General features: G+C 38.5%; 1 protein-coding gene across 4 annotated transcripts in view; it reads right to left on the minus strand.

The window, feature by feature from the left end:
- GRM1 (glutamate metabotropic receptor 1) overlaps positions 1 to 21774 on the minus strand; it is a 359893-nt gene that overhangs the window by 62056 nt on the left and 276063 nt on the right. For all 4 annotated transcript variants that reach the window (XM_027084107.1, XM_027084135.1, XM_027084116.1 and 1 more), the window contains one exon: positions 2895 to 3141. In XM_027084107.1, coding sequence (XP_026939908.1) covers positions 2895 to 3141 — 247 coding nt within the window. The remainder of the gene's footprint in view (positions 1 to 2894; positions 3142 to 21774) is intronic.

A 21774-nucleotide genomic window follows, 5' to 3' on the forward strand; every position in this document is an offset into this window, starting at 1 on the left:
GTTCTTAATGTGCAAACGCATCCTGTCACCCACAGGATGGCTAGTGGCTTCTCCACAATCAGATTCTGGCAATTTCTATAAGTAGCAGCTCCCTAAAGGGAAAGGGGACTCTCGGGGCATAAAGGAAGTCTTTCCCCTGCTTTTCCAGGTGAACAAAACTTACATGGAGTGAGAAGAGAGAATGGTGCAACTGGAGCGCGTTATTCACCTCTCTGCTTTCTGATTTTTGGTTAATAGAGGGGTCTCATTCCTCTGGTTGCTGAGACAAACCAGAATGTTCTCAGAGTAGCTGTCTGAGTGATATCCACGTGGGTATTAACTGTGGGCTGGTGGCTCGCATTCATCTTGCTGATCAAGGACACTAATCTACACCTGCAATATTTTCCCATTGTAAGGTCCTTATGGTTACAGAGCCTGCTGTGTTTGGTATGAGTAATTCCCTTTTTCATTTCCTTTAATCTTTATGTTTTACTCCATATTACATTGTGAAATCTCCTTACATACTTTCAATGCAGGCTTAGGTGTAATGCGAGCTTTAGAATATCTTTTTCCTATAAACCAGTTTCCTAAGACTTTTATTTCAAATTCCTCATTTCAATAGGAGAAATCAGTTCACACTTAATTAGCATTTAGGAACTGAAAAATTCACAATATTTTGGTATGAAAACATACTTTTGAAAAGTCCCAAAAGCTGGAGAAAAAAAATGCTTGAAGATACCAAGGGAAAAATACTGACTTACTAAAAAGAGGCCTTCCCCAGTGCTGTGTGTGTTAAGGAACACTGCTCTTTTCTCTTGACCCCAGAGTCCCTTCTAGCACGTTGGTGGTTATTTGGAATATCCTCAAGCTGTGAACTACAACTTTACAGCATCCTTTCAATGCATTCAATCTATGTTGCATGATGATTAACTAAGATAATTACAAGAGGGACCAAAAGCATGAATGACAGTGTGACAGGAGATAGAAACAGAGGGAAGTGGTTGAAATAGAAATTGAATACAGATGAAGCTGACCAATTTCAAGCCTGTGGAAATGATCCTTGAAAAGGGACCCAGGGGAAAACTCTTGATTTAAATACGTAATTAAAGATGAAGGAGAAACAAGCTAAAATTGTGGGCCTATATTTTGGATAGTTTACAAATAGAGAGAGGAGGAGGAAACTCATGTCTACGCTGTGTGGGAAATGCATCTGGCCCTGTCCTAGGCACATTGTGTATGTTATAGAATCATGAAGGAAGGTTTCCATTCCAAATCCAATCCTTGATAGAACCTGGTTTCCAGTAGAACCCAGGATTACAACCACGGGTTTAAAGGGGGGCGTGGTGGGGGCGGTCAGTGCTCTGAATCACTTTTTCCTCTGGTACCATTTCTTAAGGTGCTCAGCTCCTGGAAGCTTTCCATACGCCCAGGCCCTGCATCATTCCATTCTTCCCACTCTCATTTTCATCTAAAGCTGCTCCCACCTCACTGGCAGCTTGGAAGGAATCTGATAAATTCATCGCTTTAATTGCTGAGTATTACTTATAGCATTTATCCTTCCTGGAGCTGTTGGATTTTGACAGGGAGAATGCACTTAGGCCCCGCAAGGCACTCTCTAAACGTAGAACTTTAAGCTTACATGAAAGGAAGAGATATGTGAAGAATTATTTAGGGTCAAATAGTCTCTTACAGTACATTTGAAATGACATTAAGAAGGTTGCCAGCAATTCTGCCTAATTTTAGGATTAGCTAAAAGGCAGCACGATGTGGCAAAAAGGCAGCACGATGTGGCAAAAAGATTACAGTCAATTCAGACTGCACGGCCTCTACCAGCTACTCTCTGCGTGACTTTAGGTGAGTTTCTTCATTTCTCTGACACTCAGTTTTATCATCTGTAAAAGAAGATGATGATATGCCTATAGCGATGAGGATTAAATGATTTGATGATCTGTTTTATCACAACATATGCTTTTCTAAAATCTCTCACTTTGCAAAATTATGTACTGAAAGATAACAGGGCTTAGGAGGAAAAAAAAAAAAGATTGTGGGCACACTGTGCAGTAGCCAGACTGAGGGCCTTTTTTCTTTCCTGTTGCAAGTTTTAAGTTTTATCCCACTGTTCTGATCATCCCTTGCCTAAGAAAATTCCTATGAAAGAACACAACTACTGTTTATACTGATATCATTCTCTGCATACCAATTACATATGAGCTAACTGGTACTATAAAAGCAAGTGTTGCAGAAGAGACTGTATATAAAATGACTTGGGAAAAATATATATAGTTAGTTAGATTTAATTTTTCTTTGCTTCTTGATTAATTCTTTGGAAGCCACAGAGACTGAATACCAGACAGAAAATTCTTTTCTTTCTGGTTCCAAGAAACATGTTAGCAGGAACATAAGTTAACCTGAAAAAAAGGAATACACATGAAGACTTGGTTCTCGTCATGTATTAAGCTCTTTAAGCAGGAATAATATTAAAATATTCCACAACCAGTATAGTATTGGGACTAATCAGTTAGAAGGAGGCTGACCTGATGTTGGCAGTGCCAGGGAGAATCCTGCTGGTCAGGTGTAATCTCCTTAGTATCTTGGGCTTGCAGGGAGGTCCCAGGCATTCTAAGGGAAGACCAGGGATGATAGCTGTATGTGTGTGTGGGGAGGTAGGGGGGTGGCACTGGTAGGATGCAGGATTGTGGGTATTTACCAATAAGAAGTTCTTCAATGTTTTATAATGTAATTTCCATCTAACATTAGCCCTTTCTTTTTAGCTATCTTGTTGCATCTATCCTCGTTTGTGTCTATCGTCGTGGCACCCAGAAACCATGGAACCAAAGGGAGCCAGACCATCCATCTGTCTGGCTCGAAGAGGATCACAGGGTTATTTAGATCCATTATGGAAAAGACTGCTTTACCTTCCAGGAGCATCCCCTTTCTCATCAAACCACACCTCCTCTCCAGACACACCGATGAACGTGGACTTGATGAGGAAGTCCAGGAGTTTGCTGCCATCGATGGGCTTCATGGCATCACAGAGGCCCACATGGCCAGGGCAGAGGGCATGGTGCATGTTCTGTAGCCCATGTGCCATGGCATAGATGGCGTTGATGACAAACCCCATCTTACTGTCCTGGACATAGTTTTCTTCTAAGCTTTCATTGCCTGTAACATAAAAACAGATCACTACCAAGGTTGCAGTAATGAAGTCTAAACCTGCATGTTTAATTCCCAAATGCTTTTCAGGGCTCTCAGAAGAAGGGAAAGCCAAACCTACCTGTTCAAGCTTTGTATTTGTGACTATCTCTGCTGTACTCTATCTGAAAATAGTTTATTCAATTTTATTTTCTGAATTCAATAACAGCTTTATAACATATAAAACAACGCCACAGAGGTGAAAATAAAGAACTTTCACATACTGCAAGGAAATCCTTAAGGAGCAATGAAAATAGCTCTTATTTCCTCTGGGTTCACAGAGACTTATATTAAAAGTCTCCCTATATCACAGTCCTGGAAAAGCATTTTTTATATCCTTTGTGACAATCCACAATCCATTGTAAATCAGTTTGTGCATTATCTAAACCCCAATATTTTCTCTTGATGATTCCACTAATTTTATCATCTCTAGAACCAAAAAAACCTAGAGTAAAAAGAAGAACTATGTAGTATGAATTTCTTCTTCTATATGGTTGGTGGTACAGAAATATTTGAATAAGATTTGCTAATTATTAGAAACTCAGGTAAAATGTTTCTTGATGGAAGAGTCACACTACACATTTAATCTAAACCTTTAGCTTTACGTGTGAATTTCAGATACTCTGCGATCATTTCTACCTATGTCACAGGTGACAGCCTGAATAGGTCACTGAACCCCAAGGTGTCTGGGCTGGAGAATAACAGAGTATCTTAGGAACTTAGAGAGCTTGAAGTACTTAGAAGAAATGGTAAAGAGTTTTGACTTTGACATTGAGCTTGAGATGAAATAAGACATTTACAAAGAGTTCTATTTAAGGCTAATCTATTTAGGTATAGTTGAAAATGTAAAAAAGGTACATGTGCATCTACTCTAAGAATGAGATACAAAATACCCAGGTCAGGTTGAAGGGGGGACAAATTCCATTTTAACTCATCTTCCAGTGTTGCTTAATAAGAACTTGTTAAAAGTGTGATTTGCTAAAGTAATATTTTCCTAATTGAAAGAACACTTCCCAAGAGGAAATAGGAGTAAGAGAGGCAGAAGGGGCATTTTAAAATCAAACTGCACAGAATAAGTCTAGAAGTTATGTAAAGCAGAAAGCAAACATCCTCCTTGAAAAAACTGCAAAGTCATTGAAATAAGGTAATTTATGTCTGCCACCCAGAACCCCTGGGTCTGAGATAAATTAATGCCATCGGTCTGATAAGTTTTAAATGAGCCTTTAAATACAGCCCGAAACTCCCAAGTGCTGGAGCTAAATGTTAAAGCTGTTAGAATTAGAGAAATTACCAGGAGTTAAAGAAGAAAAAAAATAGACAAAAATTGGATGGCAAAATAACCTTCAATGCAGCAGTAACTGAAAGGGTTCTAGCAGCTACTTAAGCGGTTCTACTAAAACCATCTACTTGAAGTGGCAGCTATTAAAGTCAACCCTAGGAGCAAACTGTCAAAAAATGTGCGTTCTTTTCTCTGTTAGGGACAAACCTTATGACCACTGAGTCTGTTGTTTTGTTTTTGTTTTGATAAATGCTACTAAGGATGTATTATATATTTTAAAAATTATTTTGGTGTCCCCAGTACAAATTTCTTAAGCTGTCTTGTCTAGTGGATGCCTTATTCATCAGCATTGGGACTGTAACTGGTCTTGGATTTCTTTGAGATCAATGTTTTCCTTTTGATCCTTATTTAGGACTATCATATAACTTAGTGTCCAAACTGGGTTACTTTTGTGAGTGACGTGAGTAATAATTATTCCAGAAACACCGGTGTAATTTAGGCAAACTGGTCAAATGGTGACGTGTTTCTTGAGCCATGCTGACTTCCAACTGTATCTATTTACTGATGTTATGAGTAAGATATGTGTGTATATATGTATATATATGAGAAAAATATATAAAATAACACATGTAAATATATATACATTCATGTATACATATGTATATTTATTGATATATATACACAATAAACAATTAGTGGAATATTCTTCTTAATTTAAACTAATTTTACATTTGTCTTAATGGGAAATATACACATTAATAGTAATACTGGCTACTATTTTTTGTGTTTATTATATACAATACTCAAATAATGATATCATGATAATCCTGCCAAAGGGACATGAATCCCACCATTTATAAGTGAGGAAAGAGCAATGGTATGAAAATGCCCCCTTGATACTTGTTCTTTCTGTAAGTTGGCAGAAACGTGGGTGTAGATATAGAAGTCTACAGAGGAGACACTTTTCTGGCGACTGAGGACAGGGCATCCTTCTGTGCAACAGTATCATTTTCAAGCTTTTTGAGGTCTTCTCCCTGGGATTGTTCCAAATGTGCACAGCTGTCTCTCTGACTAGAAGTACTAGCACTCAATCTATTAACTGCAAATTAAGACAAAGAAGCTCATCCTGTCAGTATTTATCATACAGAAAACCAGGAGGCTAGGCACATGTTTTCAGGGAATATTTGTAACTCAAACCCTTTTCCAAATAAACACAAACAGCTTGTGTGTTTGTGTAAATCTAAAGTGACACATGCACTTCCCTACCCTGCCAGTCCCCTGGGTCTGCACATGAAGGGGATGGTACTTCCCATCAGTAAGAAGTCTCTCTTCAGCTACTACGCCAGTTCACGATGAACTAGCATTTGGGAAGGTGTGACAGAGTTAGAAAATCACCTGGCCTTTACAGGACCATTTTCTTTGCCATAGCAACAGTGCCAGATGATGCTGCAAGAATTTATCATCAAACAAATAGAATATGATACAGGTTTTCCTTCTGCCCAAAGATCCTATATTTTCATGACCAGCGAATAGAGAATCCAAACTAATATTATTGTCACTTGGTGGGAAGGTGAAAACACTCTGATTCCCTGGGGTTTAGTGCCTTTTTAATAACACTAGTCTCAGAGTTATTAGTAAGAAGGGGATTTTATGATTCATTTTCTGCGGTACATTAACCATTACAGGCCACTAGGGTATCATTAAACTACTACATTTTCTAATATACTAAATGGAATCAAATAATTGTAGTTGACTGTGTTTATTTACCTTCAAAAGAATACCTGCCTAACTACTTCACAGCAGATTGTGAAAATAGCTACCTTGATTCTAAATAGTAATCTTGTTCTTATTGCAAAACACAAGGGCTATAAATTGCTGCCTGAGTATGGCAGCACACAGAGCCTCATGAGGGTAGAAACAGACTGTGTACCTTCTGAAAACAGGAAATCCACGGTGGTGGGGAGAAGGGCTGGCAATTCCATCTGCTGCCATTTAGGATGGCTGTTCAGCAGAGTGGTATAGCAGAAAGAAAGAGCACGGGACTAGGCACTTAAACACCTGGGACCTAGTGAAATGGAGCAGGACCCTGTGGGGCTCTCCTGGCTATGAATTCTTTCCATGTCCCCAGTTTCTTGTTTGAAAGAAATAGGCTTCATTCAGCCTCCTTGACCTTCCCTGAGTTCCAAAGTGCAGACTCAAACAGTTGCTTATCGGGGAAGGGAGGGAATGCAAAAACAAAGGAGGAGCAGTCAAGAAACATTAGTGCAAATAAATAAGATCGTCTGTACCAATTTTTTCAGATTCCACATATATGCGTTAATATACGATATTTGTCTTTCTCTTTCTGACTTACTTCACTCTGTTTGACAGTCTCTAGGTCCATCCATGTCTCTACAAAATTTACAAAGCAGAAATAGAGACACAGACGTAGAGATCAAACGTATGGATACCAAGGGGCAAGGGGGGGGGTGCGTGGGATGAATTGGGAGATTGGGATTGACATATATACACTATTGATACTATGCATAAAATAGATAACTAATGAGAACCTACTGTATAACACAGGGAACTCTACTCAGTGCTCTGTGGTGACCTAGATGAAAAGGAAATCCAAAAAAGAGGGGATATGTGTATACATATAGCTGATTCACTTGCTGTACAGTATAAACTAACACAATATCGTAAAGCAACTATACTCCAATAAAATTTTTTTTTTAATTAAAAAAAAAAAAAGAAACAATAGTGCAGCCACGGGGCAGGGTCCTGGTTCCTCCTTAAGGGATATACATAACAATATCTTCCAGTTCTTCTGCAGGCAGACCCTCACCCAGGTAGAGGACGGTAACTTCAGGCTGAGAACAAGATTCCTGGAACACTGCCCTATAACCTCACCACCAGCCAATCAGAAGAAAGTCACACACCCTGTAGCCCTCACCCCAAATTTTGCCTATAAAAACTTCTTGCCACCAAACCATTGGGGAGTTCTGGTTTTTCTTGAGCATGAGCCACCTGTTCTCCTTGCTTGGTCCTGCAATAAACCTTTCTCAGCTCCAAACTGACTTTTCAGTTTGTTTGGCCTCACTGTGCATTGGGAACATGAACTTGCAGTCAGTAACACTAGAGGCAGTTCTGCTATAATATATCAACAATACATATCCAACTAGCCATGGAACTTGGACAAGGGTCTAGATCTCCTTGAGTTTCAGTTTCCTAATCTAAAAAATACCACAAGTAGATCAGATTATCTTTCTGAAGATGTCTTTCCCCCTCTAAAGTTCCTATGCTTTGCTTCTCCAATTCCACACTTATTGGTACTTAGCAAAGTCCTTTACATATATTATTTTTTTTTAATTCTTACAAAACTGTATGAGTTTTGTTCTATTATCACCATTTTACAAATGAGAAGATTAAAGCACAGATAATTGAAATCACGATTGGGGAGAACTGTTTTCCTTTCCCTTTCCCTTATATTAATGCTTCTTTGTGAAGAAGATTCTTACTTAGTACCATCTCAGGCCTCTTGTCTTACTCAATGGGAAGAGTGGAGTGATTCATCTTTTTGCAGGATTGAGGAAAAGAAACTGGGCATGCTTAGCTCAGCCCCTTTCTCTCTCATCTGGAGGCCTGCGCTTGACAATTCTCAAAGGTTCTGGTTGATTCTCCAGCCTTTGGTAAATGTGGGCTGTAGTCGACAGTTGTGCCAGTAGGCTAGACAGGTTAATCTAGTATCGAAAAGTCTATTGTGGTCACATATCTGATCCATGTCCCTAATCCAGTTTGTTGTGTTTTTTTTTTATTGTTGTTGTTTGTTTGTCAGTTAGTTTTTTTGTTAACTTTTAAAAACTTCTTCACTGAGGTATAACTCACATATGGTGCAGAAATCTTTACTGTACATTATAATATTAATAAACATTTATTAATTTATTAATAAATGTTTACATATGTACATACCCATGTAACTGCTCCCCATATCATGATATATAGCATTTCCAGACGCTTTCATTTATTTAGAGCTTCCTTAATTTATCCCAGCAATGTTTTGTAATTTTTCAGTATGCAGATACTAGGTATTTGATTTTTATGGTACTACTACAATTGGTGTACTTGAAAAATTTTTAAATTATTTGTTGCCAGTATAGAGAAATGCTATTGATATCTGTGTTTCAGCCTCGTATCCTGCAAGCTTTCCAAACTTACTTATTAATTCTAATTTCTTATAAATTCTTTTGAGCTTTCTATGTATGCAATCACATTATTAATAAAACATATCTTACATTTTATCTCCATCTGTTTCACTCCTGGGTCTACTCCTTAGTTGGGTTCAAATTTGGGTTGTGCCACATTGGCTGTGCCACTGAAACCCCTGGGGTTCTGAATTCAAGGTCACACAGCTACCAAGGACAGAGGCAGTGGCCTCCAGAGCTGGACCCGGTCCCTGCCACGTGGCACTATGCATACAATAGCAGCCCTGCCCAACTGCTGGAGCAGTTCTATAACAGACAATGAGACATCAGTTAGGAAAAACAATTAGTTTGATGTTTATTCATTCTGAATTTTTAGTAACATCGTCCCAGTTTGAATGTCCAAAGTGGAAACACGTAGAAAATAAATTGAAAGAATGTTGAACTCCAATAGAGTACTTTTGTTGGTGCCTATTTTTTCTATTTAATTAGTACAACCTTACCGCTATGCATGTAGATCTAGTTATGTTGCCTTTTAAAATCTAGACTCTCAGCATTAAATTCAAAATAAAAAGAAACAAAACAAGCATTCTTTTATCTCATCATAACAAGGAAATGTTTTGGGAAATATTAGTAAACATAACTGTCCCTGGAGAAGACATTCTTCTGGTTTCTTGGCTTTTGTAGCTCTCCACTGCTTCTTTTTAACTGAGAGCATTATATATTCAATACATAATTTGATACAATCTCCATTCAGATTGAAATAGAAAGAACTGTAATTGTTTTATATTGTTAACGTATCAAGCAAAGAAAATGAAATTCATGTAACTTTAAATGACCTGAGTATCAGATTAATTGAGAGAAAATCAATCAGGTCTTTTTTAAAATAATGACCTCAAAGGACTAAAGTGCCGGCAAGTTTTCCTGAAGGCCTGGCTATTAAATTTTCCTTATGATTTTCCAGGAAGAATTTGTGGTAAGATTCACAACAGTCCGGCCTTGTTCATACTCAAGTTTAAAATCTTTGAAGTCTTTTTTTCCTCTGACTCTATACTTTCCTCTTTCCCTAAAAATTTTCTCAGCTCACATCACAGAAAAATATGACCCCTCCATTATTTTCTATTCAGTTTATTAAAATGTGTATTAACTCCTATGTAGGATGGAAAAGAAGAAAGTAAGGATCAATTACTTGAGCGTGTGTTATTGGCTGAATTTCTATTGCTTAAACCCACCTGGTTTTAACATATGTGAACAATACAGACATTTTTCTAAATACATCATCACCATCTATTGTTAAAGAGAGAAATCCCCCAGTTATATGACACACACACAGCCGGCTCCCTGCAAATTGCTGATAATGTATGGTAAGCCTTCAATTCCCTGAAAATACAACTGCATTTTAGCTAATTCATATTTCAAAAAATTATAGTGTTATGTGAAAAACAAATGAGGACAATCCCTGGAGAGTTTAAGTGACGTTGAGGATTAGTCAGTAACATTCAGTTGAACTGTGGGGCTCTTTGTTTCTCTACAGAGAGAAAATAAGGGCAGCTTCTCATGTGCCTTTGCCTTTATTGATCTGGCACAAAACAGTGTCATGGAGTTATAAACAACTCCCCACAGGTCTGCAATAAGCATTTGGCAGGTAATCATAGAGAATGAGTATGTTACAGAGAGCTGGCTGCTTGAGCCAATGTGGGAAGTTAGGGTGTTGTTAAAATTCATCAGGAACCAACTCCTGTCTCAACAACCTGCTGGGTCAGAATCCTTGCCAAGCCTATTCATCTTGGTCTCTTCTAAATGCTAAGGAGGCATATCTATGCTCATAGCTCCACTTCTGCTTATTTATGGGTGATAGGAAACATGCTTTCTTTTACAAATGTAAGGTAGTTCCATGATTTAATGCTATTATGGTCCATTTCAAGTTCCCTTTTGTAGTATCTCTAGTTTCATGCTTCAGTGTTTAGATTGAGCTAATAAGTCAGAGTGGACTTTGCAGAAATATAAGAATGATTTGTGAAAAATCTACTTATCTCTGACTTATTAGAGTCTACCAGCATCTTCTGATAACCAATATAGGGTCTTGTTTATTACAAAACAAAACCTTAAAAGTTACATGGTGTTAGTATTGCAAATCCACTTTTATGATTGACTTCTGATTAATACAGTACAGTATTTATAACTTGACAAAATGTACCATTAAAAAAGTCTACTTTGGGATATATTAAGGATATCCTATCCTTCAGCCTTTTTCCTGGAATTCATATGCCAAGTGATAAAATGGAAACTTGGATTAGAAGCTTTCCATGTTCTGCACAGGATTAAATACAGGTTTAAATACAGGCCATAAGGTTTATTACCATGCCCCCATAAGAATGAGATATACTGTGGATTTTCATGTAAGGTTCATTTCTGCAGGGCACTCTTAGTTGATATTTTACACGGATATTTTATGTACACTTAACAGCTCATGTAGACCAAAACGCTATCTGTCCCAATGTTGGTTGGGATTTCTTGAATGATATATTGGCTTTTATGTGGTGTCTCCCAACAGCATCTCTTGCAAGAATCAAATCTGGAATTCCTAAGAGCCTAACAGGAACTCATGGCTAGTGAGACTTCAATCAATATCTGTCACAGAAATTAAAAGAGTAGCTCCTAAGATTAACGTTGTCAAGCACATACGGGCAAAAAGCTCTGAACAGGGTCTATTGCTAAAACACATACAGGGTTCAGACTTTATGCAAATCTGCTTGGATATGTCAATGACTCTGCTCAGGTTGTGAAGGGCATATTTACAGAAACAAGAATGCCAAAAATAGATTCATTAAGAAGGACTTCTTGAGAGGTCACAGGGCTGATCCAATTCTATTAAAATTATATTCAGGAGTGGAATATAAGCTCTATATTCTAACTGGTAAAGTTGTTTATCATAGGGTATGGGTAAACAATGCTGAAATAGCTCTACACATATACCAAGGTTGAAAAAATAAATGAATAGGGAATTCCCTCGTGGTCCAGTGGTTAGGAGTCTGAGCTTCCACTGCTGGGGGCCCACATTTGACCCCTGGTTGCAGAACTAAGATCCCACAAGCTGAGAGGCCAAAAAAACAAAAAGCAAAACAGAAAAAAAATGAATAAATGGATGACAGATGATAGAATCCAAGTTTATCACAGTTGGAGTGGGGAAGGTTACTGATAAGCAAAGGGGAAAAGCTAGAATAAACCATGTGGTACTGGAATTGAGGTAAAGGCATAAGTATGAATTTAAATTTAGCTTAATATATGTACTGATGAATTAATATAGAAATAATCATACATATGTTTATATGCGGATTGGTATATATTTATATACTTCCCAACTCTGCCCACTGAAGCAAAAACACCCCAATCATAATGAGCATGCCCAGTGCCCAGATCTTGGATTCTAACACCATTCTCTAATAAAGAGCATCAGAATGCCTTTGGAGAAATAACCAGTTGTAGGGCTGGGGCAGGAAGTATACAAGATGAGCCTGAAACATCTCGTAGTGCCAGAATATAAGGAAGTTGCTTAAGAAATAAAACAATAGAGATATGTCAAAAGAACACTAGAATCAAATAAAAGACCTCCCAATGGCCCAAGATGACACAATTTGAGCAAGAAAATCAATAATATAGTATTGGATTATAAGCCAAACTATAAAATATAAATACTCTTGAGTCCAACTGATATAAATAAAGAATTAAATAAAAACATTAATGGGGAAGAGACAGATCTCCTGTACAGAAGCATTCCAAATAATTTGTGTAGCTAATCTGCCCTCAAGAAGGTGGAGCATAATTCCACACCCTTTAAGTGTGGGATGCACTTAGTGATTTGCTTTCAAAGAGTACAGTACAAAAAAAAAAGGTAGAAACAGAAACTTAGTAAATGCTTCATTAGCCAGGTGATCAATGTTAACATTATCGATGATAAATTGATAGGGTGTACTCTAGTACATTGTGTTGAGAAAGACACTTCACCTCTGGGGTCTTCCTCCCAAAACTCATAATCTCAGTCTGACTATGAGAAATACGTTTGCCAAACTCAAATTTAGTGACACTCTACAAAATACCTGATCAGTACTCCTAAAAACTGTCAAGGTCATCAAAAACAAGGGAAATTTGAGAATTATCGCAGCTGAGAGGAGCCAAAGAGACATGAAAAATAAATATAACGTGATACCCTGGATGAGATCCTGGAACAGAAAAAGGAAAACTGATGAAATAAGAAAAAAAAATATGGAGTTTAGTTAATAGTAATGCACCTATGTTGGCTTATTAATTGTGGCAAATGTAGCACAGCAATATGAGATGCTAACAACAGGGGAAACTGAGTGCAGGGTATTTGAGAACTCTCTGATATACCTTTGCAACTTTTATTGAAAACTCTTCTAAAATACAAACTTTATTTTTAAAAAATATACAAACATTAGCATCCAACCTTAGTGTCAGGTAACAAGAGGTAACATGATTGAATGCTTGCTAAGTGACAGGAACTTAATCAGGTGCTTTACATATAATACCTATTCACCTCGCGATGACTTATTAAATGGGTGATATTACTATGCCCAGCTTACTAATGGAAAATCCAAGAACTTGTCCAAGATCACACAGCTGGACAGTGGTGGTGACTAGCCTGACACCCAGCTGACTCTAGAGCCTCACTCTTAAGTACTATGTTGCCCTGTCTCTTGCTCAGTTGTAACCCAAGAGTGACATTCCACTCAGCAGGCTCATGGGCAGATTGCATTTGATGCTATATTAATAAATGTTCATGTGTGCAGAATGAAATTTGCCCCTGATTGTAGATTATATATAATCTATAAAGAGAACATCCACACATTTCATCACATGGTGAGGTTGTCATGATTTATTTCACATGGATGATATTGATAAAGAGGCAGAATTTTTTTTGCATGAATTTTTTCCTATAGATGCTCCATTCAACACTCCATAGAGAAGGCTAAATCCAACAGATAAAAATCATTTGGGAGGAAACCCATCACTAAGAATCAATATTCTAGATTCTATGACCCTCAGCCACAAGAAATGATTAACTGATTCCCCAGGGTTTTATCTGAGGTTCCAGACTGCTGCAGGGTCAATTCTGGGCATAAATGTAGTCCATGCATTTAAAAAGTTGAAAGTAAATCTTCTTCTAAGGGGAAATACCCACAGAAAGTTAACTGAAGAATCTAATTAAACAAGTGGCCCTTGAGGCAGGCATACAGTCTTGGTTGGTAATATCAGTTTGGAAGCCACAACAAAAGAACAGACTTTGAGGACGCTCCAAAGTATCACAAGGAACTGTCTCAAGCAACATCCACGCTCAGTGCCTGTAGTTAACCTAGTCTGCTAACTTAGACTGCTGGGGTCAAGTCTTTGCAAACTGACTTTGCTCAAGCTTATCAAAACACACTCATCAAAAATGCACTTGAGGATTTCCTTGGTGGTGCAGTGGATAAGAATCTGCCTGCCAATGCAGGGGACACAGGTGCGATCCCTGGTCCGGGAAGATCCCACAAGCCCCAGAGCAACTAAGCCCGTGCACCACAACTACTGAGACTGTGCTCTACAGCCCACGAGCCACAACTACTGAGCTTGCATGCCACAACTACTGAAGCCCTCATGTGCTTAGAGCCCACGCTCCACAACAAGAGAAGCCACCACAACAAGAAGCCTGCGCACCACAATGAAGAGTAGCCCCTGCTCGCTGCAACTAGAGAAAGCCTGTGCATAGCAATGAAAACCCAACGCAGCCAAAAATAAAAATCAAATTTAAAAAAAACAGTGCACTTGAGAACATGTGGAATTTAGCATTTCTTAGACAATATTTCTGTTGACTATGCGACTCTTTTAGTGCTTTCTAGGATGCCGGGTGTTATACCCTACTTGGATGATGCCTCAATCATGGGATTCAGTCCTACTGAAATAATTGAACAACATATCAGGATTTTTCCCCGGTGGTTTCAGCTTATTCTTAGATGAGGATATGAGACAAACACAGATGGAGTCAAGATGATTCTTCGTCTACACTTGTGTACAAGTGAACACAAGTGCACTTGTTCATTTTTGTACTCAGATTGAACTCTTTCTAGTGTAATAAAGACAATTAACTTCAATTAGGATGTGGAATTTAGATAAAATAGGTGTGCCTCCCCACCTTTCAATGTATCTACCTGATTCTCAAACACCCATAAAAGAGTAGCCAACTCTAGAAAGAAGGAAGAGTGCAGAGAACTTGGCACCCACTAACCACTAAGGTTCAAAACTCAGCAGAATGGATGGATGGGGTTAGTGACAACCAAGGCTAGATTGAAGGAACGAACAATAGATACCTGTATCTCATTGTAAAGGTAGAAGAAATCTAGGCTGATTTATACCAAAGCCTGTGTTATGTGATGGCAAGTCTGGTTCTGGGCGTAAAATTCAGTGATAGCAGAACTCTTTATTACCGTGTGTTTATGCATATGTGTGTGTGCGTGTGTTTGCACATGCTTTGGATTAAACAGCTGTATGTGTGCATTCAAAGCACGGTACTATTTTAAGGCCTGATATTTTGCAGCATTCTTCAAATGAACTTAACGTAGAAAGAGGAAGCTTCCTACTTAACACAGGGCATGCTGAGCTGTCACAGCATTCTGAGTGGGCTTAGAGATGTGGCATCGGTACCCCTGCACTGATTTCTTACACAGCTAGGAAGAAAAAGGCGGCAGCAGAGGTGAATTCTACCCTTAACTAGAGATAAGAAGGCCAAAACAGAGATTAGTTTGCTGAGCACTGGAACCAGGGCATATATATTCACCCTGTGGCGATCAGAAATATATGGCAAGAGAAAACCAAGGAAGAGATTGATCAGGATGACACTGCCACCTTGATCAAATATGACAGCTTCTTTTAGTGATGAGGTCAACAGGAAACCATTAAAAGCATCTTCTCTATGAACACTTGGCATTGACTTTCCAGTCACACCCCCGGAAAGCTCACAGAACTCTAAAGTAAAGGCAGCAATGATTTCTCTGCCTCAACAACTGCTGAATCAGAATCCCAACAACTATTCACATAGACTGGAACAGCATAAAAATTCATTGGTGACGCAAGAGGGAAGAGATATGGGAACATATGTATATGTATAACTGATTCACTTTGTTATAAAGCAGAAACTAACACACCATTGTAAAGCAATTATACCCCAATAAAGATGTTAAAAAAAAAAATTCATTGGTGGATTTTTTCAAGTTACATTGGTCCAGGGGGAAAAGCATTATTTTGTGTACCAAGGGATATTCTTGTTTATTGGTGAGTTTCTATTTGTCTGGCTTCCTGAATGTGAAGGAGATACAAGCTTTAGAAGTCCAGATCATCTTGTGATGCAAAGAGCAAGGATGGCTGAGAGCCATTTTGCTGCAAGAAATCCACCATAAAACATCCCCGATTCCTATTGAAATTGCAAAACCACCATCACCTTGTCAGAATAGACTCCACCTGCAATGAAATCATACCTTGCTCATTTTCATGCAATAACAAGAGTTAGACAATTGCCATCTACATGATCTCAGTTGTTCTCATAGTGAATGACTGACAGCTCAGGAATAGGATCATGATCTAACTGAGGCTTATTTATTATTGATGGAGACTAGGATGCATTTAAGAACACTCAAAAGGAAACCTGATATGATGACTACAAGCTATTACTTGAAATTACTGAATACAAACTAATATAAATGAAGTGTCTATTTAACATATTAGTCAAATTAGGAGCTCTTAACCTCTGTAGGAATAAAATAACAAGCTGTGTATAAATGGAACACAAAATGAAGGGGGGAAGTCCAGGCAATTATTTCAGTCTGAAGCAGTAAATGAGAAAGTTCTTCAAATCTCTTAAAAGGTAGAGCCAAATTCATGTTCTGTATTTAAGCTTGTGGACCGAGTGCTGTTGGAAGAGAGCTGTTCAAGGCACATACCCATTTGGTTCTCTGATGGGATGAAGAGGAATGAAGATGTCAGTACCTGGAATAATAGGGATTTTTAATACCTTTTAGAATAAAATTACAACGAGAATGCCAGCTCATTCCTTTAGGTTGTTTAACAGAATAAGAATGTAATACTGCAGTGATTGTATTCTCATTTTGAAAATTGCTCACTCAGCCACTATGGCGCATGTTCCACCTGTCAACCTCTATGTATATATTTTAAAGAGTCAAAATGTGTGGGTCCAACTCCAAGACAGAAATTGAGGAAAGAAATCAATCACTGTGGAATTATAGGGAAGCTTCATGCAGGAGGTGGACATAAGACTGCTGTTAAATAACGGTAAGACACAGAGTAAAGAAAAGAGAAGGAAGAAGGGGCTTCCTATGTAGCAGAAACATTGATAGGGTGCGGACACCGAGTGTGGATGAGCCAGTAAATATCCACACCTTTATTAACTTAGTTAATAAAGACGACAATAATAACAGCTATTATTCATTGAACTTTAAATAGCCAGTAGAGAGTTTTAGACTTGAAGCCATAAGCCAAAGGAAGTTCCTATAATCTTTCAGCATTGAAGGCTCAGGCTTTTTCCTGGTGCTATCACTCCTTTTTAGGACTCATCTCCTAGATGGTTGTCCAGACATCAGTGACTATTTTAAACATGCATGAATTCATGAGTTTTACTCTAAGCCATAGACACCCATGAGGTTCGGAGGAAGACAGGCAAACTAAGCAGGCAAAGAAAGCAAAGTTAATGCTTTCCTATTAGTTGGGGCTTGGGCCCCAAATAAAATTCAGAATTTAAACAGGCAGGGACAGGCCACATAGAAGTCTTGTTACTCCTAAGCTTGTCAGACGCAAGTACTTTCAACCCTGCTCCATCTCTTTCATGTCCACTCAACCCCAAACTTTTCTGTTCTCCAAACCTCCAAACTTTGAGCTTGGGTTATGTCACCATTGAAAAAATCAACTTATAGCATACCTGACAGAGGTCAGTAAAATGAGGCTGTTACCTTCCATGATAAAAACATACCAGCAATTGGTTAAATAAACTGTCATACATCCAGACAATGGAATATTAGTCCATGCTAAAGAGACAGAACTATCATGGCATAAAAAGACATGAAGAAAACTTAAATGCACATTATTAAGTAAAGGAAGCCAATCTGAAAAGACTACATACTACATGATTCCAACATGTGACATTCTGGAAAAGGCAAAACTATGGAGACAGTAAAAATATCAGTGGTTGCCACAGTCTGGGGATGGGGGGCGGAGAGATGAATAGGAATAGACAGGTCATTATATATTTGTCCAAACCCACAGAATGTACACCACCAAGAGTGAGTCCTAATGTAAACTAGGGACTTTGGGTGATTACGATGTGTCATAGGTTCATAAATTATAACAAATTTACTACTCTAGTGAGGGATGTTGATCATGGGGGAGGCCGTGCATAGGGCAGGGAGTATATGGGAAACCTCTGTACCTTCCTCTCAATTTTGCTGTGAACTTAAAACTACTCTAAAAAAATAAAGTGTTTAAAAATATATATACTAGCACTTAACTAATATTTGATCTGCTAAGGGTTAGAAATAAGGGAAGTTTTTACTTTTCTTGTTTGTACACAAATGTTTATATGATTGCGTATCTGATCATTTTCTTGGTATAAATTCTTTGAAGTAAAATTGCTCACTCAAGGTGTTTCTTTTGACTCTTGATGCATATTGAAAATTTTTCCTCCAAAAAAACTGTACCATTTATTCTATCATCAGCTGCATAGTTGAGTGTCCATTTTAACACATCCTGAACAACACTGCCTACTACCATTTTGTAAAATATTTGACAGTTTGATAGATGCAAAATTATTCCTTTTGTTTTCTTTGGTTGCTAAGGGGGAGTAAACCTTTTTAATTATTTTGAGTTGTGTATTCCTAATTCCTCATTATTTTAAGTTTAAATAATGATATTTATTGTAATATTTTCAAGTAGTTATAATTTTTTCACTTTTGTGAATTTTGTTGCAAGTAAGTACAAACTATAAGTCTGATTTACCAAGCACAAGACTGTGCTGTGTCTTTAGAACAAGAATTTCCTGGCAGGAAAGTTGCTAGAAGCAGTGTTTCTGATTTCTCCCATAGCACACAGACACCCCAGAGTGCACAGTTCTATGAAAAGGCCAAGTCATGTGCAGGAAGCAATCTCAGGGTCTAGGAAACTGGCTTAAAGTCTCTGCCCCTCTTTCCACATTTAGTTTAGTTCCTTTGTTTATTTTGTCCTGTGAATGTTTTAGCAATGTCTCTACCAAGTAATTTGTTAAAACATTCAATTTCATTATCAGTTTGCCATATATTGGAGTGTGTAATAACATCTGATGGCCACTTATAATTTTACAACCTTAGAGGAAATTAGTAGAAAGAAACAGGCATAGAGAAGTAAAAACATCCCTAGCATCCCTAATATCATATGGATATCTCCAGACAGAACCTGGGAAATGAGAGCCTGGGGCTGAAACTGGGAAGTGGGCTGCCAGATCCTGCCTGCAGAAAACTAGTCTGGAAGCATAACCCTGTACCCAAGGAGTATTGCCCGGGCTACCAGATTAGAAGTCTCTGGAAGGCATCGTTCTCAGAGAACACAATAATAATTGTGCCCCTGGAGTTATGCAATGTGGAATTCCCTCCGAAAACTAGGGACAGAGTCAGACAAATAAGTTTAGCAGGAAAGCGAGAACTCATGTTGGGACTCCGGAAAGGGGAAGCAATGGAAGAGCCATGCAGATACCTGCAACCTGACGGCGGCCAGAGTCAGCACTCTTTCAATGGGCAGGTTGTAAGGCAGGATTTCTCTGTCTAGGAAAGGGATTATTAAGAAAAATTATATAAGGAACTCTGGGACTATAGAATGTACCAGGGAGGGGACTCAGACACAGAAATATATAGAGTTAGGTGTTAGATTGGGTGGTTCAAGGTGGGGAAATGATAAAGCCAGGAGCTCAAGACTAGGAGGAACAAAGGTGATTCTTGTTGATCTGAGGGTTGTAGCGGATACTATTAGTGCTCTGTCCAGATCATCTTTACCAGCCAGAATACACATACTCCGGATGCTGCAGTGTGACGGACAACAACCCATAGCTGCCTTCTGTGAAGAATTGCCCTCAGACAACTTGGAGATGCCTCATCGGGAAGACCACACCTCCCTCCCGTCCCGACTCCATATAAGAAGTTGGTCAATGACCGACTGACTCTGAAGTTCAAAAAACTGGCCTCCTTGCTAACTCTGTGGTCAATCTGTATTCCAGAGCATCCTGTGGGATCAGACTGGATCAGACTCCAGCTGAGACATTGCTAGCCTACTCCCCAGCCCTATCCCGAATCCCTCCCTCTCCTCTTGAGAGCATGCCTCAATATATTATTAGCAAAAGAATCTTTGCCTCTGGCTCTGCTTCTCAGAAACCCAACGAACGTAACAGGACAAATGGCCTGTAATGTACTAGACCATAGTTAATATGTTCAGGACTCTAAAACTCTTCCTGGCTTTTCTACTCCACATCAGGATTGATTGTGAGGCACTTCTCTCAATTATTATCAGCAATGGATTTTTTTAAGGTATCTGCTAAAATGAAGGTTCCTGGGCTCCATCCTAGATCTATTAAAAAAAGAATCACCATTACTGAGGCCAGAGTGCCCTGGGAGATTCTCATCCACTTTAAAGATTAAGAATGATGTCCTAGGAGTTGGAGTAGGAAGTTACTGACGGAAATCAAGTGGGTAGGCAAATGAAGGGAAGAGGGTCGCAGGAGCTGGGAATAAGGCTGAAACAGAAGTAGAGATTTAATGCATAGCTAATGCAATGTAATGCAAATAAGAGGCATGTTACCAGTGAAAGCAGCTTTCCCAAATAGGGATTCAGAGCTGGAAAATATGTAATAGAGAATTACGTGTCCTTTGTTAGTTGGTGTCACTTCATTGACCCCTACGCCTCCTACTTATAAAGTGGGAATAATGAAGCCTTAACTTTGCAACCCATATGCATATTATGGAGATAGACTGAAACAATGTGCTAGGTGCTTTAAATCAGTCGGAAGAAAAGGCATTACATAAATACAAGTTCTAACAAGCATTAACACCTTCTTGGCTGCGTTTCAAAACCACAGCCAAGTTTTAAAGCCTTACAATATTCATGAAGCTGTAATGAAGTTCGAGAGGCTTCAGATTTAATCTGCAAGATGTCAGTCAATGAAAGGGATTTCTTATTCAATTTCTAAATTATTCCTCACTGAAGGCAGATAGCACCTACAAGAATCCTGCAAAGGGAGACTTAGATTTGCTTTAAGAGCGAGACTGCATAATAGATAATTTTTCTCATTAAATTTTGGCTGAATTCCAAAGGGAAGATTTTCAAATGAAGAGAAATTCTTTACACAGGAATTTATTCAAGGATGAGGTCTAGTCATATATCACCAGGAGCATGGAATGGTCTTGGCCTGAGAGAAAATTAGGTTGTCAAGACAAAGGCCTCAAGCTTATGGTGATTTATTAGTGGATAAAAAGACATCATGGCACACTAAGAGCATGTGAAGATGCAGATAATGATACACAAGTGCTTTCCACCCCATATAACCACTCTATTACAGCACATCTGCTTTCCCTGGGACTTTTCCACACCTGGCCAGACATAAGTTGATGGGAGGTGTACATGAAGAGAGAACAGAAGATTTGCATTCTGGTCTTAGCCTGTTCATATTAACCAGTGTGACTGTAAGTCATTAACAAATTTTGGCCTTAGCTTCTCCATATGTTTTCAGGAGGATAATAGGGTCAAATCTGTAGATATTACATGAGAAAATTTACACGGTATTTGTGTTGTGTGGCTATGCACAAAACAGTAAATCTTTCTGGGTCAAGGTTCCTCATCTTGTAAAATAAGAAAGGATGATCTAGGTAAATGCCAAAATTTGCAATATGAATTCGAAGTACGTGCAGATCTCCACACTAAAGGTAATCCACTGGCTGACGATGAAGCCACCCAATTACCCATGATTGTCACTGGTATTCTGGGGACTAGTAAGGAAGACTGAAGAGCCTAATTCTTTCTGGTCACTGTTTTTCACTTTCTCATTTCCTAAACCTTACATTGGGGCAA

The sequence above is a fragment of the Aethalodelphis obliquidens genome, unplaced genomic scaffold (genome assembly GCF_003676395.1).
Source record: "Aethalodelphis obliquidens isolate GAN/ISIS:26980383/991018 unplaced genomic scaffold, ASM367639v1 scaffold3, whole genome shotgun sequence".
In the NCBI taxonomy this organism is placed as follows: Eukaryota; Metazoa; Chordata; class Mammalia; order Artiodactyla; family Delphinidae; genus Aethalodelphis; species Aethalodelphis obliquidens.